Genomic DNA, 24,585 nt, shown 5'->3' with positions numbered 1-24,585 from the left:
CACTAACACCCTATATGCATTTTCTTCCCCATTCATGCTACAAGCCTTGCCCATCGCATCCTCCATCATTCTAATTATAGTCGGAGCAGGGCGCAGGTTATAAAGCTCCTGAACTCTACAAGAGATTGATTGATTGATTTAATGATAGCATGTCGCAAATTCCGCTCAAGCAGTCGCACCGAGATGACAGCAAGGGAAAGAAACGGGTTTATAATTCTGGCCTTGAAATGAACTGCTTTGTCGGTATAATGCTCTGCTCTTGTTCCTTCTAGGACCACAGTGCTGTACTGACATCGCTAATTCGTAAATTAGCCGGTCACGGTAGCTGAGCGGTCTAAGGCATGCACTGTCTTCGCTCGCTCGGAAGCCGGGATCGTGGGTTCGAATCTCACTCAGGGCATGGATGTTTGTGTGCTTTTTTCTGTGTTTGTCTACGGGTAGAGGCCTTGCGAAGAGCTGATCACCCGCCCAAGGAGTCCTACCGAATGTGTAAGATCGAGAAAAACCGAAGTGGACGGAGTTCATGGAGGTAGGCCTACGCCCACTGGGGCTGTAATGCCAAGGGGGGGGGGGGAATCGTAATTTTTTTTCTAACAACTATACGTAATTTACGTGTGGAGTGAAAGGTATGATGATAAGTGTGATGTCTGAAGTGGGAAGGAGAGGAAGATATGGGAATTATATTCGGGCGTCCATTTTGAAGAGCGAATTATGTAGCACGATATAAAAGGAGAAGAGTGGATTTATTGGGGTCTGTCATCAAAACTGATCAGAAAAGGGTGGCTAGGAAAACTGTTGAATGTACGGAAAATTTTGATCAAAGTGATTAGGCCTAGGATGAGATTACTGGATGATGCAGAGAATGATTTACGATAGCTGAAGATTAGGAGATGGGGGGAAAATGCACATGACATCAGAAGAAAGGGAATCTATCGTAAATAAGATCAAAGTTCTGAGGTGAGTATAAAACGAAGGGGTAAGTAAATAAATATTCATTCGGAATATTTCACAAAAGCAAAAAAAAAAAATAGTTGCGGAAATTCGATTTTCGGAACGCGGAGAAGTCGTTTTTCCTGAGTTACAATTATGCACGCAGAAAGTTAGAAGCTCGCCACTGGGCAACGTGGCTCCAGTTATCCCTCAGGACAACGGAATTTCTTATACTGACGATCGCATCGTGGTATGGGGGGGCTGTATTTCTGATACTACTCGAATTGTCCCAAATCCACACAACACGAGTTCACCAAGATACATTCACCTAATTGATAAATACGTTCTGTTGTTTATCACTATCAACGACTGTGCTTATCGTCGTGTCATCCTAATCTCCACTGACTTGCTGAAGCGTGCTCGAAAGGTTGATTAACCTGTCTTTTTATCGGAAATGTTATTCTTTTATGTTGTATTATTGGTGACGTGCCCTCTAAAGCGACCACTGACTACAATAAATCTTCCATGTATCAGTTTTAGTGCAATCAGCATACGTTTCTTTATATTTTAAAGGAAAGTTTGGTGAAGAGATAGGGAAAAAGCAGGGCGCTGGGGGAAAACTGTACAACAAGGACTTTAGTAGTTTGTACTCTCCACCAAACGCGAAGTGATCAATTCAAGAATGGTCACATGGCAGGGATATATAGAAAGCATAGAAATGAATGGATACTTATTTCCGTCGGCCTGCATGGGAGGATAATATTAAAATGGATATCCAATAAATAAGGTGTTAACTGGATATTTTTTAATCGAGAGAGAGAGATCACAGTTGGACTCTTGTGAACACGGCAATGAACCTGTGGTTTCCAAAAAAAAAGGGGGGGGGAGAATTTCTTGATTAGCTCAATGTTTTCCTCTCAGGATAGAATCTGTTCCATAGAGGTCAATATTGTGTGCTCGTACCGTTCCAATTACAAATATTTTATTCATACGCAACGCCTAAAAGTTAAGATCTAATTAGAAATGTTATTGGATTTTATGGCGGCGTATTTCTAGCCGATCCTTACCTCAATAAAGAATATATAGTTCTTCTAATGTTTAATTAATTAATGTTAATATCAAATTGTAAACCTGGCAAACTGCCCTTGAGTGATCATAAGAAGTGTGATTATGGGCTACCCACAAGATTATCCGTTATTCTGTCATAGTTCAATTAAAACTGTACGTGACGTTCTATTCAAGAACGTAAGGCTGGACATCGTAGATATAGAGAAACCTCTATAACTGTATCCAATTCAAGCTCAGAGACTGTAGAAACGTTCAGGGTACTTGATTTCATATAAAGATTCTAATTATTTAGTAAAACCGTTCAAAACATTTATGAGCCACGAGGTATCGTAGGTGGTTGAGGCACTATGCTACAATCCTCAAGGTCGTGGGTTCCATTCCCGATAGGGCCATTAGATTTTTCAATTTACGTAATACTTCCAGCCGCACTATGGCCCTGGGGTCGTCTGAGCCTCTAACAGAAATGAGTACCAGCAATCTTCAGGGGGGGTAAAGTTGCGGCCGGAGCGTATGGCTGACAAATTCACCGCCTTCTGTGAGCCAAATATCTAAAAAATGTGGGAACCTCAACGTCTCACAATCTTATGGGCCTCCACGGTCTTCTGCATGGATAGCTTTACCTTCCATTTTATTCAAAAGATTTATACATATGTTTTAGACACAAGTAACCAAAATTTTGCAAAATGTTGTACCGTTTAATATAGCTGTCAGCTTTCCAGGGGCAAGAGGTAACCTGGTTACATCGTTTACTATCAGAAAGGCGGATCAGTTAACACATAATATCACATTTCACATGAATTAATTTTTACTGCAATGAAGTAAAATTATTAGATTAAATTTTTAACATTTGGAGGTGGTCAACGTTTCTGTTTTTGTGGTACTGTAAGTCACTTCTGATTTCTGGGACTTCCGATTAGCATGGGCTCCATTTACCGATGTTCCACTGTAATTCATTAAAAAGATAACGAAATCTCAAGAATGGTTTGTGGAAGATTTGAGAACCTGCCGCGAAGCTGATGGTGTCCCAACACAGACCTAAAGTACCGATTCATAAAATCACTGTAACCCACAAGTGAACAACGTTAAGATGGTGATTTGAGGAAGAGGCCCAGGGAAGGCTCTGAAGTCAGTGACCGACCTTCGAGCACGTCCTGCAGCACAGACACAGCAACAGACGGAGGGCAACAGCTGGGCCAGCTACACGTCATCTTCAGCAGACACCTGGGTTGCTCGATTCAAGCCTCCGCTCGAGCGGCGTCCACTGATTACTTGTTAACGACGCGTCTTTGTGCTTAATTAGTTAAGTATTATCCCTTGAAGACATACGGGGAGTGGAGGTGTAGTTCCATCATTCTTGATTTCGGCACTAGACGAAGCTGAGTGGTCAGCTTCACGCCCAGGATAAGGTTGTGGGTTCCAGAGCCGGTCTGGACGATGTGGAGAAGAGAAAAATATTTTCCCTGTAGGAAATCGAACCCCGGCCTTCCATCTTGTCGCTAGACCTACTGGGCCTTTCCGACGACACTGTATTTTCTGAAGAGTTTTCATCTTTGTTCATTCTGGTCTTATTTTATTATAATTATTTTAGTAAGAGCTCCGTCCATATTGCGATCATGTTACAGGGTCGAAGATCGAGGAGTCAGAATTCAATTCCTAGCAGGGAAAACCGACTTTTTTCTCTTGTCCAAGGCGTCCAGGACGGCTCTGGGTCCAAAGAGCCTTGTATCCCAAAGGAACCGCGTGCTCTTTCACCGTGGGAAAGTTGCCGAGGCCCGAAGTTGATCACTCAGCTCCATCTAGTTCTCAGATTAAGAATGCAGGGAGCTATACCTCTACTTCTCCATACGTATGGAGACTTTGACTCTACTTGTATTGTGACGTTTTTATAGGTGCGTGACTAGAGACGGGATTTTAATTGGATATGAGATTAACTACACTACACTCTCAACTCCTTAGTAAAAGCATTTGTAACACTATTGCTAATTTCCACACTGCAAATCACTAGGACACGCTAAGTCTTCTCAGTTTTCACTAGTCGTGTCCTGATAACGGATTCATAACAGTCTCACTATCACTACAGTACACTATGAAGTCCCTCTCTTGATATTTCTTCTCGATCATCTTCGAATGCCACCTCAAATATATCTTTCAGCTGGCCCGAAATCCTCGTTATAAAGCCTCGATGCGGAAGGAACCTCTTCATCGAGTCGTTGTGTAGCAATGAACTATTCCTGCTCTAAGACGTCATGTCACAATACGTTGATAACATAACCTACTCACTTTATTATATGGCGTGACAAATTTGCGTCACAACCTGACACTGACTCTCACCCAGAGACGATTCAGATGCACGGTATAGAGCTCCTAATTGTGTCAATCGAGAGTCGCAAATCGAAAGTCACAGATCGAGACTTCTCTGCGAGAGGCAATGCTCAGATTTCACGACCGACCTCCACTAGTGCCATAACAAGAAGACAGTCAACTAACGCTTAACAATACAATACAGTAAAGTGTAAAGGTAATATTACTCCTTTGCTTAACTCATTATCACTACGCCGTGAAAGCTTATAGGGGAATGGAAGTAGAGATCCTTGTTTTCTTGACCTCGGCACTAATTCAAGGTGAGTGGTCAGCTTCACCCCCGGTGGAAAGCCCCCGGTGTCCATTGGATATGAGGCTGGGTGGGGCCCAGATTTGGTCTGGGAACTGTGGAGTAGAAATCTCTTGCTCCTGTCGGGCAACGAACCCGGCCGTCTAGCCTGTGCTCCGTCATTATACGGACAGAGTCATACCGGCTCTAATTACAAATAAGTAACTTCCACACACACACACACACACACACACACATATATATATATGTGTGTGTGTGTGTGTGGCTCTACATTCACTTGTTTGACCTTGGACGCATTTTTAGTTCCTGAATCCTCTTCATAGTCAGTAGACTTCCTTAGATGGGGGATCAGGTCGTCGCAAGGCCACTACGTACACATAGAAAAAACAGACACATAATAAAAGCCCACACACACCAATGAGTCGAACCCACGATCCCAGCGTTCGAGCGAGCGAAGACCACTAATGCCTTAGACCGCGTGGCAACTGGATCGGCAAGTAACTTCCAAATGACAGACGAAACAATACGCGGGAAATCAGAAGGTCTTCGAATAAACACCCTTACGTGGGCTGAACAACATGATTTCCAGCAGTGGGTCTCATGGCCTTTAAAACATGTAAGGTAAAAAAAATGAGTTAAAATTATTCCTGTCAGGCGTCGAGGCTCCCACATTTTCTAGAAAATCGGCTCATAGATGTCGGTAAGGTTGTCAGCCTTACGCGCCGACCGCCCTTTACCCCCAAGAATATTCCTGGTACTCATTTCTGTTTGAGGCTGAGTCGACCCCAGGGCCATAGTGCGGCTGAAATGATTAGGTAAATTGAAAATAAAATCCACCTCATCGCGTTTCGATCCCGCGACCGCTTGTAACACTGCCTCAACCAACTATGCTACCGCCTGCCCCCTAGTGATAGGATGTCATACATAATACTAACAGGTCGCTGGTGTGATATCACTGTTCTGAATGTTCATGCCCCAACAGAAGATGAAATTGATGGGATGAAGGACAGGTTCTACGAGGAACTAGAACGCATAATCGATAACTTCCTGAATACCATATAAAAATGTTATTTGGAGATTTCAATGCCAAAGCAGGTAGGAAAGACATTCAAACCAACGACGGGGAATGGGTCTTCGCAAAAAATTAGTAATTATATTGGAATTAGACCAGTAAATGTTGTCACATCCAAAGTTTTCACATCGCAACATTACAAATTTACTTGGATATCTCCTGATGGGAAGACACACAATCAAATTGACCACATTTTGATAGATAGGAGGCGGCATTCAAGTATATTAGATGTCCGATCGTCAGGGCAGCAATTTGCGAACCGACCACTATCTAATTGTAACAAAAGGTAGGGACAGACTAGCAGCGAATAAAAAAACACACAGACTTCTAATGGATAGGTCCAGTCTCAAGAAATTAAACGAGGTAAATGGTAAGCAGCAGTATTGTGTTGCAATCTGAAATAGGTTCGTAGCTTCGGAAAACTCATGAGGTGGATATTAATAGAGCCTGGAAAAATATTAGAGGTATATCAAAATTTCTGCCAAAGAGAGCCTAGGTTATTATGAATTGAAGAATCATAAGCCGTGTTTTGATGAAGGATGCTCAACATTACTAGACCAAAGAAAACAGGCCAAATTGCAATGGTTACAGGATCCAAGCGAGTTAAATGGGGATAATCTGAACAATATAAGACGTGAAACCAGCAGGCATTTCAGGAACAAAAAGGGGAATATCTGAAAGACAAAATCGATGATCTTGCAACGAACAGTAAAAACAAGAATATTAGAGACCTGTGTAGAGGAATAAATAACTTTAAGTGGAGTCAACAACCTAGCAGTAACTTAGTGAAGGATGAGAATGGTGATCTGCTTGCAGATTCCCACAACATTCTCAATAGGCGTAGAACTACTTCTCTCAGTTAGTGAATGTACATAGGGTCAGTGATTTTAGGCAGACAGAAATCCATACAGCTGAGCCATTAGTATCTAATCCTAGCCATTTTGAATTTGAAATTGCTATTGCAAAAATTCAAAAGGTATAAGTCTCCAGGAGGCGAAATATTACGTTCTAAGATCCATAAGCTAATTACTTCTTTTTGGCATAAAGAAAAAATTGCCTGATCAGTGGAAGGAGTCTATTATTGTACCAGTTCACAAGAAGGGTGATAAAACTGACTGTAGTAATTATCGGGGGATATCACTGCTATCAACATCATACAAAATTTTATTCCATATGCTTCTTTCAAGTTAAGTCCATATATAGATGAAATGATTGGGGATCATCAGTGTGGGTTTCGACATAACAGATCAACTACACATCAGATGTTGGAGAAAAATGGGAGTAAAATGAGACAGTACATCAGCTACTTGTAGACTTGAAGAAAGTCTATGATTCAGTTAGGAAGGAAGTACTGTACAATATTCTGATAGAGTTTGGGATACCTATGAAACTAGTTAGGTTGATTAAAATCTGTTTAAACGGAACTTATAGTAAAGTGCGTATAAGTAGATATTTGTCTGATAAATCCAGAATGGTCTAAAACAAGGAGATGCTTTATCACCACTCCTTTTCAGCTTTGCTTTAGAATATGCAATTAGGAAGGTCCAAGAAAACCAGGTGGGACTGAAATTAAACGGGAAACATCAGCTGTTGGCCTATGCTGATGATGTGAATCTACTGGGTGATAATGTAGATACCATAAAGAAAAACACACAAACTTTAAATGACGCAAGTAAAGAGGTTGGTCTAGAAGTAAACACAGAGAAAACTAAGTATATGTTACTGTCTCATCACCAGAATGCATTTAAAAATGATGAAAGATAGGTGACAGATGTTTTGAAAATGTGGCACAGTTCACATATTTGGGAACAGCTATAACAAATCAAAACCTGATTCAGGAGGAAGTTAAGAGGAGACTGAATTCGGGTAATGCTTGGTACAATTCCTACGGGCTGGACAGCTGAGTGGTCGGTGTTCGAGTCCCGGTAGGGTCAAGAATTTTCTCTTCTCCACGTCGTCCAGACCAGATATGGGGTCCACCCAACTTCCTAGCCAATGGGTACAGGGGGCTCTTTCCACGGGGGTAAAGAGGCAGAGGCGTGAAGGGGATCACACACTTCCAGCTGGTGCCGAGGTCAAGAAAATGTGGATCTATACATTTACTCCCTCATAGGCTTTCATGGCGTAGTGTTTACTTAGTTAAGCACAGGGACAACTTTACCTTGCTACCATTCAGTGCAGAAGCATTTTGTCTTCTCGCCTGCTGCCTAAAGACGCTAAATTATAATATACAAAACTATAATATTTTATGTGGTTCTGTTTGGTCGTTAAACTTAGTCTCCGACATTAAGGGGGGAACATAGACTGAGTGTCTTTGAGAACAGGGTGTTGAGGAGAATATTTGGACCGAAGAGAGATGAAGTGACAGGAGCTTCATAACTTTTACTCTTTGACAAGTATAAAATGATCATATCAAGAAGGATTAAATTGGCAGGACAAGTAGAACAAATGGAGAAGAAGAGGCATGTATGTATGATTTTGGTGGAAGAGCCAGAAGGAAAGAGACCAATAGGAAGACCACGACGTTAAAACAGATCTTAGAGAGATAGAATTGGGTGGTATGGAATGGACCGATCTGGCTCAGGATAGGGACCAGTGGAAGCCTCCTGTGAACACGGTAATAAACTTTCGGGTTCCATAAAATTTTGGGAAGTTCTTAATTAGCTGCACAAACCGGCAGCTTCTCAAGAAGGGCTCAGCTCCATGAAGTTAGTTACCAATTAAAGCTTTCTGCAAATATGAAAGAGTTGTACATTACCTCTCTTTCTGTGACAAGTTTCAGCGACTTTTTACAATGATTTGCAGTAGACTGTACATCACACCCTGCTGCAACTTTCTAATTTATTATTTTATTACTTTTCGCACCGGCCACTGAATAAAGGTCGTTTCCTTCTACAGGAAAGATACTGGTTTCACTGTTTGTGACTAGCAGCAGCGACAACCGTAAATTATAACTGACTTTTAGGGTTAAAGCAACACGCATAGTCGGAATTTCCAGATTTTTTTAATTAAACACACTACCTCTTCCCTCCATTACGACTGGCAATAAAGAGTTAAATACACTTGTTCCCGTGACTGGAGTGAGCTCTGAATATAACCCAACAGAGTTTAGTATCACCCCCTCACCTGAGGACGGAAACAGGTCCAGTTTCGGAAACTCTGTGTTCTGTAGCTTTTCAAAGCAGAAGACGATGGACAAGATAAAAAAAACAGTAATTTCAATTTATTTATATTTTCACGTTCTGTAGACATGATTTCCCTCTTCCATAGACACTTAGATTTATGCTACATAAATCGTTCATCGACCGAACACAGTGGCCGGGCGGTCTGAGACATGAACAGTCTTCGCCCGCCCGAGCGCTGGGATCGTGGGTTCGAATCCCACACAAAGCATGGATATCTGTTTGCGTTTTTGCTGTGTTTGTGTTGTCCTGTGTGTAGGTAGTCACTGTTCAAGGAGTCCTACAGTCTGTGTAAAAAGGTTACGAAACTGAGGAAGAGGCCTGGGCCCAACAGAAGACTGTATAGCCACCGATGAATGAATGAAATATTTCATTAATTAAGTAAGCTTCTTCATACTGCGCGCTTATTGTTATTATTATTATTATTATTATTATTATTATTATTATTATTATTATTATTATCGTTCCATGTGAAATGTTATCACCTGTCACCACGGCGTGGAGCGTCCTTAGGTTGCGGATGGGGAGGCGGCTGCGAATATATTGAATAAGCAGTCGCGGACAGCCGACAAGGGTCGATTCTCCTGCTCGAGATTTGGTGGGAAGCCGTCTCTTCTTCGTAAACAAAGTTACGTGTTACGAAATAATACGCACAGGATCGGATTTGGAACTACATAACAAATGAAAATGTGCACGAGAACGTTTGGATTCTTGTCAGAGTGTGAGCGGATGGATTGATTTCATCTGACTCAGAATATTTTCCAACAAAGAGCTCTTGTGGGGACGGTAATAAACGTTTTGGTTCTCATAAAAGACGTGAAATGTTTTACTTGGTAGAGTCTTTAATTTTGTGGACTGTAGTTTCATCGCATCATATTACAAGGTATTCACGTACACTTACACAGATCCACATCGACCCTCAAAATAGTTGCTGTTGGCCGCTATGCAAGTCTGCCAACGTTTGTATAGCTGCCGAAAACATTGCTGAAATATATCGGCGGGAAATTCCCGTACGGCGTCTCCTGTGGCAATGACCACCTCCTCAGACGACTCAAATCTACGACGACGTAGCTTTGCTTTCAAGCGGTGAAACAGAAAGAAATCGCATGGTGCGAGAACAGGTGAGTACGGAGGGAGTGGCAAAACGGTGATCTGTTGCCTTGTCAGTTCCTCTTGGACAAGAACAGAGCGATGTGCAGGGGCGTTGTCGTGTAGCAACAGCCAATTCTTCTTACGCCAAATGTTTCGCTAGGGAATTTGCCTACTTTTTGGCAGAACTTGATGTATGCCCTTTGTTCAAACTGCCTCTTGCTGTGACCAGAGATGAACTAACAGGGCATCATATCGTGACTCAGCCTATCCGCTGTAGTGCACAGCGACGACGCTCTGCGGCCAGTCCGCGAAATTACTGACTGTGGTAGCATTAGCTCAGACACAAATTATCTTTTCAAGAATGTAATTACATTACATTCTGCTATCTGTTGCTGCTGTGTCTATAAAAGTAGTTAAAATTATTTTAATCCGACGTCCCCTTCATTTAAATATAAAAGTATGAGGCTCGCAACTTATAAAAATAATTTACAGTTAAATTTAAAAGAAATTACTAACCCTATTCGACCTTAATAATATCTGAAAAATATTTCATATATATAACTTAACGCGGTCTTTTATGACTGCAGTTAATTCATCTTCCTTGATATCGACAGGCCCTTCTGGAACCGCACCTCCCAGTGTGGGAAACTCTGGTCTCAGACCCATTCTCCGCTCGACAGTATTTTTCTCAATTCGGATTCTTATACTATAATCATATCACGAAAGTGTAATTACCTCTTATAGAATTAGCAGATCTTTTATCAGTCGGCAATAGTGCTCCTTCAGGGGGTGGTGTTGTACTGTCAGCCGAAACGTCTGAAGGAGGGGGCGGTGGTGGTGATGATGACGTTGAAGGTATCGATGTTGTCGATTTATCGATGACGCCATCGACATCGGTGCTTCTAGTTGTGCTTACATAGTTTGTGATGTGTTGCGGAAGTGACCAACATCCCCTTGCTTGTTCCCCCAGCAGCTCTTCTAGAGCGTCCATAACTCCTCGGAGGTGATGTGCTCACACAGACAACATTAAAGCTGATAACAAGACCGCTACCACAGCAGAGCCACCTGGAGACTTGATCACGCATACTGCTGCGGTGTATAGACCCCTCCCCCCCAAGAAGTGACGCTCTTAACAACGACGCTTCTCTATAAAAACAGCTAATTCACTGTCACTCATTATTTCTCAATGATGTCTACTCGGGCTTCACTATCATTTATTTACCACCTTTATATTATTTCTGTAAATGCGGCTATGTAATCAGTAGATGCACAAATTGTTGTCGCAGCGCCTGCACAGTTATATCACCATCACAACTTCTGTTACATGCAGCTATGCAATATTCTATAATATTCTGTCCAGTCATGAAATATTTCAGGTCACGTAAGAAGAGTATAAATCTAGAAGTAAACGAGTAATGTTCTCTCCCCATTAACGAAGAGATAAACACGATGAACTGTTATTTATCGAAGACGCTGAATTTCTCTAATTCGTGGCTGATTTCTTCGCGACACATTTTCAGTACGCGATAGGGTGTGCTCAGAAATTCTTTCCACTTATTTAGAGATGATGCTTGGTTCTGAAAGCTGAGTTGTTATGTGTTTGAAATAAAGGAACCCTCATGAATGTAAGGAAAGTTAATAGAAACTAATTGCTTATCAAAAAAACAACAAAACCGAATATAAAAATAAAAAATAACGTAAATTATATTGCAATAACGTGAAATATTTTACACGTATATTGATAAGAGCTATTCATACCGAGCTTTAGAATAAGTCTGGAGGTTTGATAATGGTATCCAAAAATTGTCATATCCGAAATCCGCTGCGCGGCTTACGTAAAAGGAGTTAACAATATTTTTCTAATAATCATGTAAAAATGTCTTATCTCAGGCGTCGTTCAATTTGACACGGGAGAAATGAAACTTTTGAAGACCAGAAATTTAAATCCTTACTCAATCATTATGTTGATCCCTAAAACGAATATGTCCGTAAAAACTAAACTGTAACAATTTCGAACTACCTTTAGACGTTGTGCTGTTACGGCCAGGAGTACAGTCTATTTTCCATCCAGTACATATAGCGGGAAATTTGGTTTGATAAATCGTAACTGAACGGGATCTGGAAGGAAAAGACGGTGGCCTAATCAAGCTACTACCCCGGCATTTGGCCGGTAGGGCCGAGGAAACCCACAAAAAAAAAATAAATGGGATAGTTTATGTCCCGCCCGAAATAGGAACCAAGCGCCCCTCCCTCCAAATACAAGTCGACAGCGTTATCACACACCAAGGATTTCGAATCTCAGTTGTGCTTTTTTTTTTATTTATTTGTAGTTTATTTAATGACGCTATCCGTAACTCAGCGTCTGATGTTCAGACAGGGCGAATAATTAGAAGAGATGCGAAAACATAAGATCGTGCTTTATTCAAGGTAATACGTCCATATTTACATGTAGGAACTGGGGAAAAACACGATGACCTTCAGTCAGAATGTCACAGGTCTGAACCTGTAACCTCCCGAACACAAACCAGAAACATTATCGCTTCAGATAACTTGCAGGGTTCAAAAGTTAGGAATGTTATTTCATACGCTTGTCCTCAAAAAGAAATCTTACTCGGGGATGTTTATAGAACAGACTCCCGGTATTAAGTGTAAACGGTTATATCACATTTTGTGATAAAAATGTAATTTGCATGATGCAGCGCAAGTGTGACGTGATCAACTTTAAAACAAACAGGCATGCTACTAGTATTTTGTGGGGGCACCGACCTCTATACTATCGATTTCAAAGACATTCACTTCCGTGACAGTGTAGCAGTCTTTACAAACAGAATGAGTAAGTAAAGCGACGTTTACTTTACCATACAGCACGAATATGTTAACGATTTCTAAATAATAATATTATACATTATGTTATATGTGTTTAAACACTAATACGTTATAGTAATGTGTTGAAGATTTCGTTAAAGTGGAAAATTTAATTGACAGGATCTAAACTAATACACACAAGGCTTCAAATCGAATAGGTTTTTTAATATATCTGCAATTTATTAATTAGCTCTCTTCAAAACACTTGGCGCTTATAACCAAATTGTGAACGAAAATGGCGCATCACTCTCTTACGGAACCACGATGCGACTTTTTGCAACATAATTTCTGCGACACGCATTCTGTCCCCCACATGAAGTATGCGAAACAACAGTATGGCTTTTGAAACCAGTCCAAAATGCGATCGAAAAGCCTATAAAACTATACACATATACAAAATTAAAATAAAATGATAATGTTTTCACGCAATCGCTAAAACTCATAAAACCAATTTAAATCTTCGCTTTCAAACACAAACGGTATGAAAATTATCTAATACTATCTCATAAATAAAAAGACACTTTCCAACTGAATCAGTCATCAATAAAATAAAATATAAAGCACAATGATTCACTTGAAAAAAAATGGAATAAAAAGAGGTGTACAACGAAACCAAACGCACGAAACATGCACTCAACTAATGAAGTAGCTTCCCTTATCTTCTGACGCAAGAGAAGCAATCGAAATTCGCAGTTCCAGTTCAAAACTCTATTCCTTGGGGACAGACGACGTTCCCAGAGAGACACACTGAAAAACGAAATATTGCACATAAACGCATCACTTCCGAGTACATGTAAAGAAGAGAAACATGTAATTCCCTCGTCTCGCAAACCAGATCACAGCACAAAAAAACAGAAGTAGATTAGTGAAACTTATTTATCACTCTTAGACTCTGCAGTATGATTCTCGTTGATGTCACACACACAAAAAAAAAGTACAATGATGAAAATTCGTCAGCAAAGGTGAATTCAACTGGCACTTTAGCCGTCGGCTAAAACACTGTCAGTGTTAGTACCCCTTCCACATAGATACTCCAACCCTCTCTTTCTCTCACAGACCGTGTTGGCGCCCTCATCTCTCTCTGTCGCAGGCACCGATGTATACACTCACTCTCTCTTACTCTGTTCCTATCCTCCGAGCCCGTCCCAGTTCATTGACCCAGCGGCAGGAGCCGAACCTAGCCCTAGTGACGAAACGTCACACAACGGGATTAGCCGAGTCTACCCGACCTGAATGACAGAGGAACTTCACGGGAAAAATGGCGCAAGATTTCTTTTCAAACGCTTGTGAAAATAGTACAAGCAGTGCCACTTATTATCATGGCAGAGCACGAACAGCTGGAATAAGACATATGTATTGTTCCGTTAGTAAACAATATAAACATCGCATTAAAGCTTGATAATTCCGAGAGCAATTATGTGATGGCTTCTGTGTTTTGTGTGTTACCATGACAACAACGAAAGACGAAAACTGAAAAACATACGCCGGAAGGTCGCGGGTTCAAGTCCCGATGAGGTCATTTGATTTTTTTTTTTCAATTGACCTAATCCTTCCAGCCGCACTATGGCCCTGGGGTTCACTCAGCCTCTAACATAAATTAGTACCTGGAATATTCCTGGTGGTGAAGGGCGGACGGCGTGTAAGGCTGACAACCTTAACGTCATCTGTGAGCCGATTGTCTAGATAATGTGGGAGCCTTAACGTCTCAAATCCCTATGGGCCCTCAAGCCTGGTACAGGGATAACTTTACTCTTTTACACCTACCGTTTACGACAAGCGCGGAACTGCAAGCATAGTTCTGTTTGTGTGGTGTGGTTTCAAAACAATCGTTGATCCTATAGAGAATATTACATTTTTACATTTTGCATTAACACTGCAATTCACACAGAGATAGCTCAGTCGACGTAGTAATTAGAATGACCTCGCTATTAAATAATTCGTGGTTCCGTCTGCGTCTACTCAAAACAGGTGGAAGAAATTAGTATTGTTTTCAGAATTTTATTTCAACTCCAAACGTTGAAGAGTGCGACTACAGATTTGTAGCCTTCGGAGTGAATGCCAGTATATGTATCGAACCAGTGCTCGCAAATAAAATATACAATTAGTAACACACCTGATCAGGGGGCACGCGGTAGAGTGGTTGGTTGAGGCACTATGCTACAAGCCGGAAGGTCGCGGGTTCTAATCCCGATGAAATAATTGGATTTTTATGTAGGCCGCGCCATAGCTCAAGCGGTTAGTCGCTGGTTTCCCACCGCGGCGGCTCGGGTTCGATCCCGGGTCTGGTCAAGTGGGATTTGTGGTGGACAAAGAGGCGCTGGGGCAGGTTTTCTCCGAGTACTTCGGTTTCCTCTGCCAATCTTCATTCCACCAATTGCACCACAATCACCCTCACCTATCATCTGGGGCTGGTACAATAGGCCAGAAGTGGCCGCAGTACAAGGGACTTAGTCCCACCGCAGTAGCATTAAAAAAACACACACCCGACCAATACATGACTGATATCTAATGCTTACGTCATTTTCGGCCAATGTTGTGTCGAGTCGGACAGAGTTGAAAGGTGATAAAAAATGTAATTAAGCAGGGATTTTACAATAGGCTAAGATCTGATGATCGGTGTTCGACTCCCGACAACGGCAAAAGATTTCTCTCTTCTCTACAGCGTCCAAACCGGCTCTGGGGTCTACCCAGCCATAGCGAGAAGTTAACCAATCACATGCACTTAATGCCGAGGTCGAGATGAATGCATTTCTACCGCCACTTCCCGATAGGTCTTCATAAAGTGGGGTTAAGTAAGCACACGGATGTTTACCTTTGTTCCAGTCCACTGTTTCTCTATTATATTTCTTGGTTTTCAGTATTTTGTAATTGGTGCCTCAGAGACCGCAGCCACTAGACACACTCGTGGGGAGTTATCTTCCTGGATGTTACATACATATTCATTATTTAATAATGTCAACACCAGAAAGAAACGTACGCGTACCCGGATATAACACAAAGGATACGCTGAAATAATGATATTGTGACATGATGCCTGAAAGCCGGAATAGTGAAGTCAGAAAAAGACCGCCATTGCTAGGCAACGGCGAGTTGAAACACGTTTCTGCAGCAACAAATATGCTGGGATAAATCAAGGCGTTACCCAGAGGTTGAAACACATATTAATGGCAACTGTGAATAACAGTGGAATGAACTATTTTATTTGGTCTTCTATCTCCGGTTCGCATGAGGCTCAGGTCGATATGGAATCCAGGTACAGAATTGGAGAGGCACTGAGTCAAGGACACGAAGCCGTCATGGAAAGGAGTTGTGAGGATTCACCTGTGGAGAGTTAACAGACGTTGAAGACTTTGTACTACAATTACAGTAATCTTGTGTGTGTTACGACTCGTGAGTCTGTAGCGTAGATGGTTGAGGCACTATGCTACAAGCCGGAAGGTCGCGGGTTCGAATCCCAATGAGGTAGATTGTCAAAATTTGCCTAATCCTTCCAGTTGCATTATGGCCCTGGGGTCGATTCTGCCTCTAACAGAAATGAGTAGCAGGAATCTTATTGAGGGTAAAGGGAGGCCGGCGCGTAAGGCTGACAACCTTTAATTAATTAATTCGCTTAGTGGGGGGTGGAGTCCTTGGCCTATTGTAGCCTGCCCCGGCTGATTATGATGACGGGGAATTTGGTGGAATGAAGATTGGCAGGGGAAACCGAAGTACTTGGAGAAAACCCGCCCCAGTGCCACTTTGTCCACCACAAAGCCCACTTGACCAGACCCGGGATCGAACTTGGGCCGCCGCGGTGGGAAGCCAGCGACTAACCGCTTGAGCTATGACGCGGCCTCGAGGCTGACAACCTTACCACCGCCATCTGTGAGCGAACTGTCCGAGAAAACGCGGCAGACTCGACGTCTCACAACCCTACGGGCCTCCACGGCCTGTTACAGCCTAACCTTTCACTTTAATGACCCGTGAGTATCCAATAAATCGACTCACCAATCCAAACCCCGTCTACATGTCACTAATATATGTGACAATTTATTTATTTACGAGAATAAACCAATGAAGTCTCAATTTTCTAACTTCTGATATTGCAACAAGATGAAGATACCTCAACAATGATAGAAATATACCGAGAAATATTGTGCTCAATGACCTGAACTAACTCCATGAAGCAGTGTCGTTCTTTAGAAACTAAGAGTCGCTCAGCTAGTCAACAAATTCCTCACCTTTTAAGGGACCCAAACGTTCATTAAATTGATCACAGAAGTCACCCACTGGACCTTATCCTGAACCAAAATCAAGTCCACACCCACATATCCTGTTACAGTGGAACATCGTGTTCTAAACCCACGTTAATCCGGACTCAGAGTAATCCAAACTGACTTGCAGCACCAAAACGGTACCTGAAAATTGAAAATTTAGTCTAATTGTCTTAGTTATTGTAAAACATGGTACTATGTGCTAATAGATCTGTCTCTTCTGGGCGCTGAAATATATAACCTGGTGTACAGACGAACGTCCGTGGGTTACTGTAGTTCTTACATAAAACGTACCTATAAATCTTTTGAATAAAAGTTTTAGTAAAAAAATCTAATTTCGTATTTGATATTCAGTAATCCGAACGATCCAATAGTACGAACACATCTGATTAAAGCGTTCATATTATTGAGGTTGAGTTGTACTGTAAGGTCCATTTTCATATGATTTGCCAATCTAAGTCCTTGTACACGTATTATATCCGCCCTAAAAGCTTTCAACCAAAGTCTTATATAAATATTCCTCTCCGGAGCCCGCGGTAGCGTAGTTGGTTGAGGCACTATGCTAAAAGCCGGAAAGTAGAGGGTTCGATTCCCGATGAGGTCATTACATTTTCCAATTGACCTAATTCTTCCAGCCGCACTATGACCCAGGTGTTGACTCAAGCCTCTAACTGAAATGAGTAAAGAGCGGCCGGCCGGCGCTTAGGGCTGACGACTTCGCCGCCATCTTTAAGCCGATTATCTAGAAAATGTTTGAGCCTCGACGTCTCACAACTCTATGGGTGTTCACGGTCTGTTACAGGGATAGCTTTACATTTTCTATCCTCCACACCTATGCTTGCTACATTTTCCGCCCATCTCACCGCCATCTTCCTGCGGAGTTAAAGTTTCCCATTGTGTGCAAGTATCACGCAATGTCCGTGTTTGGGTGAGGGGCTCTAAACCATTATCGGCGTTATCAATACGTACAGCGTTGCCATTCATATCTGCGGAAACAAATTTCAATAAACAGTGCCAATAACAGCTCCAGAGATGTGTCACGTGTGGTTCGGTACACTACTGACACGGCATCGTGTTTAAACAAATGGCCGTTTCCATTGTCACGTCAGGGAGGTCTTCAAATGACAAACACATCACATTAAGATCAGTACTGTATAATTTCCAATACTTTTTAGTTTATAGTTCACAAGTCGCCCAACCTTTCAACGCTATGTTGTCTAAAATACAGGCTGTGTCATTAAATAAACCACAAAGGAATAGATAAAATTATGAACACTTTTTTACAGCATGCATTGATGTTTTCGTATGTCAAAAACAGGGTACTGAGGAAAATACGTGTATTTGGACCAGAGAGCGATGAAGTGACGGTAGGGTGGAGAAAATTGCTTCATAATTTGTACTCTATGCCAAGTACAATTATAATGATCAAATCAAGGAAAGATGAGATGGGAAAGGTACATAGCATGCATGGGAGCGAGGAAGGAAATGGACCACTAGGAAAACCTAGCGCAAGTGGATGTTAAAATGGATCTTAGATAGGATGGGATGAACTGGATTGAACTGGCCCAGGAAAGGGACCAGTTGAGGGCTCTTGTGAACAAGGTAATGAACCCTCAGTTTTCACAAAACGTTGGGAAATTCTTGAGTGGCTGAGCGACTGACGGCTTCTTAAGAAGGACTGAGCTCCATGAAATTAGTTTTAGGTAGTACTGTTAGTACGTGTGTTCCTGCCTGCATACACAACGACAAGCGCAGCATTAGAATGCCACTTTGTTCCCTACAACATTGCGAGCCTCACGAATGCTGAAAACAAAAAAAGATTATTCTGATTTCTGCGTTGTTTTTACTCCAAAATTAATCATCCCCGGAAGTTGGTAATTCCCCTTAAATTCTAGGCATCATCTCTGACGCTAGTGTTAAGCAGATTATCTAATCGGCAGTTTCCAGGCGTTCTTATTTCGCCACACCGCTGCTATCACAAGTCTCTTACACGAACTGGAGGTACTCATATTGTTCATAACAGTACTCCGAAAGCCAGTATGACGTTTCTTTAACATCTGTTAACCCCTCATCCAAACCACAAGCTGTCAGGACACACTCCCTCATTGCCCATGACTGCCAACTGAACGCAATGCTTACGTCGAAATATAGTTACATTCCTTTATTCGTGACTCTCCTACAATTTCCTTTAGTTGGGATCTTATTTTTAGCCTACTTATCTTATTTTTAAAAAATAAAAAATGCAGTTCATGAGGTCACCGTGTTGTTCGCGTGTTCTTCTGTGACCCCCCCCCCCCTAATTTTTTCGTTTTCTGTACGATCCGTGTCATATCAAAGGAAGGTAGGCGATCAGGCCTAGGTTAAAACGGAGACTTATGAAATGACGTTGGTGTCTGTGGGTATATTTGATTAGTTCTGCCCATAATTTCTTGCTTAAGCTGTCCTTCCCGGCAATGTTATCACAAAATTAGGCTCTAATTTGGAATACCAAGTCCTAACAAGTTTCTATAACATTCTACGTATAATGCCACATAGACAATAAAATTTGAAACAACGGATGAGGTAACTGAGCAGATTGGTGTAGCGGGAACTCTCTAGATGTGTGTTCGGAAATTATTCGGTCACGATTTCACCCGACGCAGCGACTATACTGAGTTTCGTCTCCTGTGGTTCTCCTCAGTACCTTCACGGAAATATCATGAAATAATCCATGACAACTTCGATCTACATACTTATTCAAGACAGCGCCATAGCTCAAGCGGTTAGTCGCTGGCTTCCAACTGCGGCGGCCCGAGTTCGATCCCGGGTCTGGTTAAATGGGATTTGTGGTGGACAAAGTGGTGCTGGGGGGGTTTCTCCGAGTACTTCCGTTTCCCTGCCAGTCTTCATTCCACCAAATTCTCCATCATCATAATCCCTCGGGACAGGCTACAATAGGCCAATCAGTGGCCACCGTGCCGAGTGGACCCAGTTGGAGTCCACCCCCCACTAATCGAATTAAAAAAAAATAATTCAACATTCGCTGATCGCTCATAATTTTCCACCGTACATAGTTCGATGCTTTGATAAAGTTATTTCTTGATCATGGCAAGAAGACCTACTGGGGAGTGGACGAACAATTCCATCATTTTGATCTCAGCATTAGATGAAGGTGGGTAGTCAGCTTCACGCCCCGGCCGCTTTATCCCCCGGAATCCATCGCATAAGAAAATGGGTGGGCCCCAGAGCTGGTCTGGACGATGTGGAGAAGAGGAAAATATCTTATCCCTACCGAGAGTCAAACCCCGACTCCTCGGTCAACCAGCCCGTAGCCTAGTAGTTATGCCGAGTTGACTATCGAGCTATGCCTCCACTCCCCTATACGTCTTCACGGCTTGGTGTTTAATTATGTACAAGAGAAAACTGACCTTTACTTTTACAATATTTCAGTTGGGAAGCCTGAAGGGAACAGGTAACTTTCAGTACCCAGAAGATGGGCGAATAATTAAAGAAATAGGTTGTGTGGATATGTAGTGCGATGCGAAGCACGACAAGGCAAGTGGCCAATGAGAAACGTGGAACCATAAGAGGCCTATGACGAGGAGAATCCCAGTGATACACAGAGTGGCCCAGAAGTCAATTAACCGGTTAATAAAATGTATAACAAATACGTTAGAAATTGTTTATTACTTAATGGATTTATAAAAAATTGTTCGAAATGAGATCCTCCGTGTTCAGTACACAACCCACAACGCTGCGATACCGTTCTACAGGTTTAAATCTGAATACTCCTCTAAATACTTGAGAATATTTCAGCTTAACGAAATTCTGGGGCACTCACTAATGACTTAAACCCATGAAATGGTTCCCGAAAGGGCGGCAGGAATTTCACACTGATGTAGAACCGGAAGTCAATAACGTACAACAAATTATACACATTTACCGTGTTCACAAGAGCCCTCCACTGGTCCCTATCCTGAACCAGATCAATCCAGTACATACCATCTCATCCTATCTCTCTAAGTTTCATTTTAATATTGTCCACCCACTTACTTCTTGGTCTTCCTAGTGGTCTCTTTCCTTCTGGCTTTCCCACCAATATCCTACATGTATTCCTCTTTTTCCCATTCGTGTTACATGCTCTGCCCATCTCATTCGCCTTGACTTTATCATTTTAATTATACTTGGAGAAGAGTACAAGTTATGAAGCTCCTCATTGTGCAGTTTTCTCCAACTTCTTGTCACTTCATCTCTTTCTGGTCCAAATAATCTCCTCAAACATCCTGTTCTCAAACACCCTCGGTCTATATTCCTCCCTTAATGTCAGAGACCAAGTTTCACACCCATACAGAACCACAGGCAAAATTATATTTTTGTACATTTTAATTTTTATGTTTTTGGACAACAGACGAGAAGACAAAATGTTCTGGACTGAATGGTAGAAAGCATTACCCGAGTTCAATCTCCTCTTAATTTCCTCCTGAATCAGGGTTTGATTTGTTATCTTCGATCCCAATATCTGAACTGTGCCAAATTTTCAAAACATCTGTTTCCTATCTTTATGTCATGATTGTGCCCTGCATTTTGGTGACGAGACAGCAACATATATTCATTTTCTGTTTACTTCCAGACCAACCTCCTTACTTGTGTCAATTACTATTATTATCCATTACTTATTTTAAATTACAGTTTGTTTCACGACCCTGTTAGTAGCTCATGTTACATAGTGCTGAATGGTGGAATCATTCGTAAATAATGAATTGGGTAGGATTTTGAAGGCATTAGTCGTAACACAATTTGAAGGAATGTCCCCACATCTGCTTATTGACTTACGAGTAGGTTAACAGGCCTATAGAGTGAGCGAGATTTTAACCATAGGTCTCATGAATGCGAAACAGGAGTGTTATCCACCTGAACTCGACATTAGATAACCGGATTCTTGCTTTCCACGCTGAACGAGACAATCGTTTTTATACAGGGTGCTTCAGAAAGAATGGATGGATTTCACAGGGCAATAAAATTTGTAAGGCTTCATAAAATCCAAAATTCATTGTGACCATCAGATTAGCCAATACATGCAGTTTATTTGTGGCATACAATATCATCCTTATGACGTCCTTGACTTATGATAGAGACGTCGAGGCGTTTTCTGAAGTTATTCTTCGCTCTCGCGGTCATATCTGGTGGAATCGCCGCAATTTCTTCTCGAACCGCTGTCTTCAGCTTGTCCAGTGTATGTGGTCCATGTTTATAAACTTCCGCCTTCAAATGGCCCCAAAGGAAGAAATCGCAGGGCGCAAGATCGGGCGAACGTGCGGGCCAAGGAGTGTCACCGCGATGCGAAATGACGTTATGTTCAATCTAGGTTGAACCTGTGGCACGAAATGAAGCCACCCACCGCAAAACTGTGTTCCGAGCAGGATCCTATCGCAACGTCCGAGCCGAAATGAGTGCTGAAGGCTCGTTGAGTGGCGATCACAGACTCTCTATTTTTCAAAAACGTCTCTACGACGAACGCACGCTCTGCACCCGACCACTCCATGGTTCCAACTGAAACTGCATTCTGCCGCCAACCCTATTCTACTCCTCCCCCCGTCGCGGCGTAACGGTCGCTTGAAATCCAACCATCCTTTCTAATGCACCCTGTATTACGAAGGAAACCCCCCTAGTCTCAGATCAGTTCAAAAAGCGCTTCATAGATGTCATGGTAGTCACTATACTTGACCACGAATAATAAAAAGGAAAGGAATCTGAGCGAACTGTAAGAAGTGAGACAGCGATATTCACGGTGAAGTAGGCCTGGACTAAATAAAAAGTAGCAAGGCATTAATATTTACCGGATGGCCCCTGTGTGGTGTAGGATATCACGTAACATCCTTGCAGCAGGCGTGACGTCATGCGACAGGTGAAAGCAGCCCGTCTGCAGTAACAACATGTGAGATTGCGAACTGGGATAAAAAAACACTCTCTCGTGCATGAGTGTCATAAATTGCCGCTTCATTTCTTCATGTGAATGTTTTATCACAATGGGTACTTTCATTTCTGTTACAACACTTTCCGCAGACATTTCTACCATGGTCTGGGGTTCGTATCTCAACAGTTGTGTGTTACCTGGTTATAAATAGTTGGTTCCACCTAGGAAGAAGTGATTACAAATTAGCATGCATGCGTTACAATTGCGAAATGTAACTCAGAAACAAATATATCTTCCTTGTGGGTTAGTTTAAGATGCTGTTGGTAGCTATACAATACAGAGTCGAAGGCTGGGATGACAGATGATCTGTTCACTGGAAAATATTTGGAAGGAAGTGGTCGAGACTCAGACGATATACTGTTCAGGCTTTATATAAGAGGGGCTGAGAAAATCCATGAGAAATCTGGGTGAGGAAAGCCGGTACACCGCCCGAGATCCGAACCAATAATGGTACCGCGCCATGATGACGTACATGGCGCGGAGATATAGCTCAAGCATTCTTACCCACGATACTAGATGGAGATGAGTGGTCAGCTTCACGCCCCAGCCGCTTTACTCCCGGGGAAATAACCCACGGTACTCATTGGATATGAGGTTGGGTGAACCCCAGAAGAGGTCAGGAAACTGTGGAGTAGAGAAAAATTCCTTGCCCAAGCTAGGAAGAGAACTCCGGTCATCCGGCCCGTAACTATACCGACTCTGCTATCCCGGGTCCGTATATGTAATAAAATGTATTTTTGTGCCAACAATGTATTTCAAAATTACATTTTTTTAAATAGACTACTGCAAAATGTCCACTATATAGAAAGCAGATTTAATTCCGAGAAAGTTTGTTGTCGCTTAGTTCAGAATACTTTACGTTCATTCTGCTTCTTACAAATTTAAGAGTTATATTACGCAAATCTGTAACTATGTAACTGCCTTTTTTTACATATAAGGGCTAACTGGCCTCGCGCCCTGAGGGAAGACCACGGTTTGAGGCTGAATGGAACACAGTAGTAGGAGAGATTAGGTTACTTAACGACGGGCTTCATAACTTGTACTTTTCACCATATATAATTAGAGTTGTGAAATCAAGGTCCATGGTATGCTGTTCGGAATATATAATGTGTATTGGAAAAATTCTAAATACCCACAAAATTTTATTCGGGAAACCTGAAGGGAAGAAACCAAAGGGGCCCGGAGTAGGCCTCTGTATGTTGGGGTGATAAAGAAATAGAACAAAAGGAAATTGGGTGAAGGTGTAGATTGGATTCATCTAGCTCAGAATAAGGACCAGTGTCAAGTTATTGTTAACACGGTAATTAGCGTCAAAGTTCTATAAAGGACCGAGAAAGTATTGAACAGCAGACAGCAAGATTCTCGAGACGATCTCTGGGACAAGAAATTATTGCAACTCCCAGGACGGACAGAAGTAAATAATACTCTATCCAAAAACAAAGGCATACAACAACAAAAATATGAAGGAAAGTGGGAGAAACAAATGTAAAAAGACGCATACATTTCGAGTACTAAATGAGGCTTCTAAATCATTAATATATTTATAAAATATTAAAATA

At 42.0% G+C, this 24,585-nt stretch overlaps 1 protein-coding gene across 6 annotated transcripts in view; it reads right to left on the bottom strand.

The window, feature by feature from the left end:
• LOC111870716 (probable nuclear hormone receptor HR3) overlaps window positions 1-24,585 on the bottom strand; it is a 387,261-nt gene that overhangs the window by 74,074 nt on the left and 288,602 nt on the right. For 3 of the 6 annotated variants that reach the window (XM_023863214.2, XM_023863216.2, XM_033753973.1), the window contains exons 1-2: window positions 13,459-13,792; window positions 10,691-11,539 (exon numbers count right to left, since the gene is read on the bottom strand). The exons of the other annotated variants lie outside the window; for them this stretch is intronic. In XM_023863214.2, coding sequence (XP_023718982.1) covers window positions 10,691-10,946 — 256 coding nt within the window. In that variant the 5' untranslated portion in view covers window positions 10,947-11,539; window positions 13,459-13,792. Of the gene's footprint in view, window positions 1-10,690; window positions 11,540-13,458; window positions 13,793-24,585 lie in introns of those variants that run through there. 6 annotated transcript variants of the gene reach the window in all.

The sequence above is a fragment of the Cryptotermes secundus genome, unplaced genomic scaffold, assembly GCF_002891405.2.
Source record: "Cryptotermes secundus unplaced genomic scaffold, Csec_1.0 scaffold161, whole genome shotgun sequence".
Classification (NCBI taxonomy): Eukaryota; Metazoa; Arthropoda; class Insecta; order Blattodea; family Kalotermitidae; genus Cryptotermes; species Cryptotermes secundus.
This window is presented reverse-complemented; position numbering and strand designations above follow the sequence as displayed.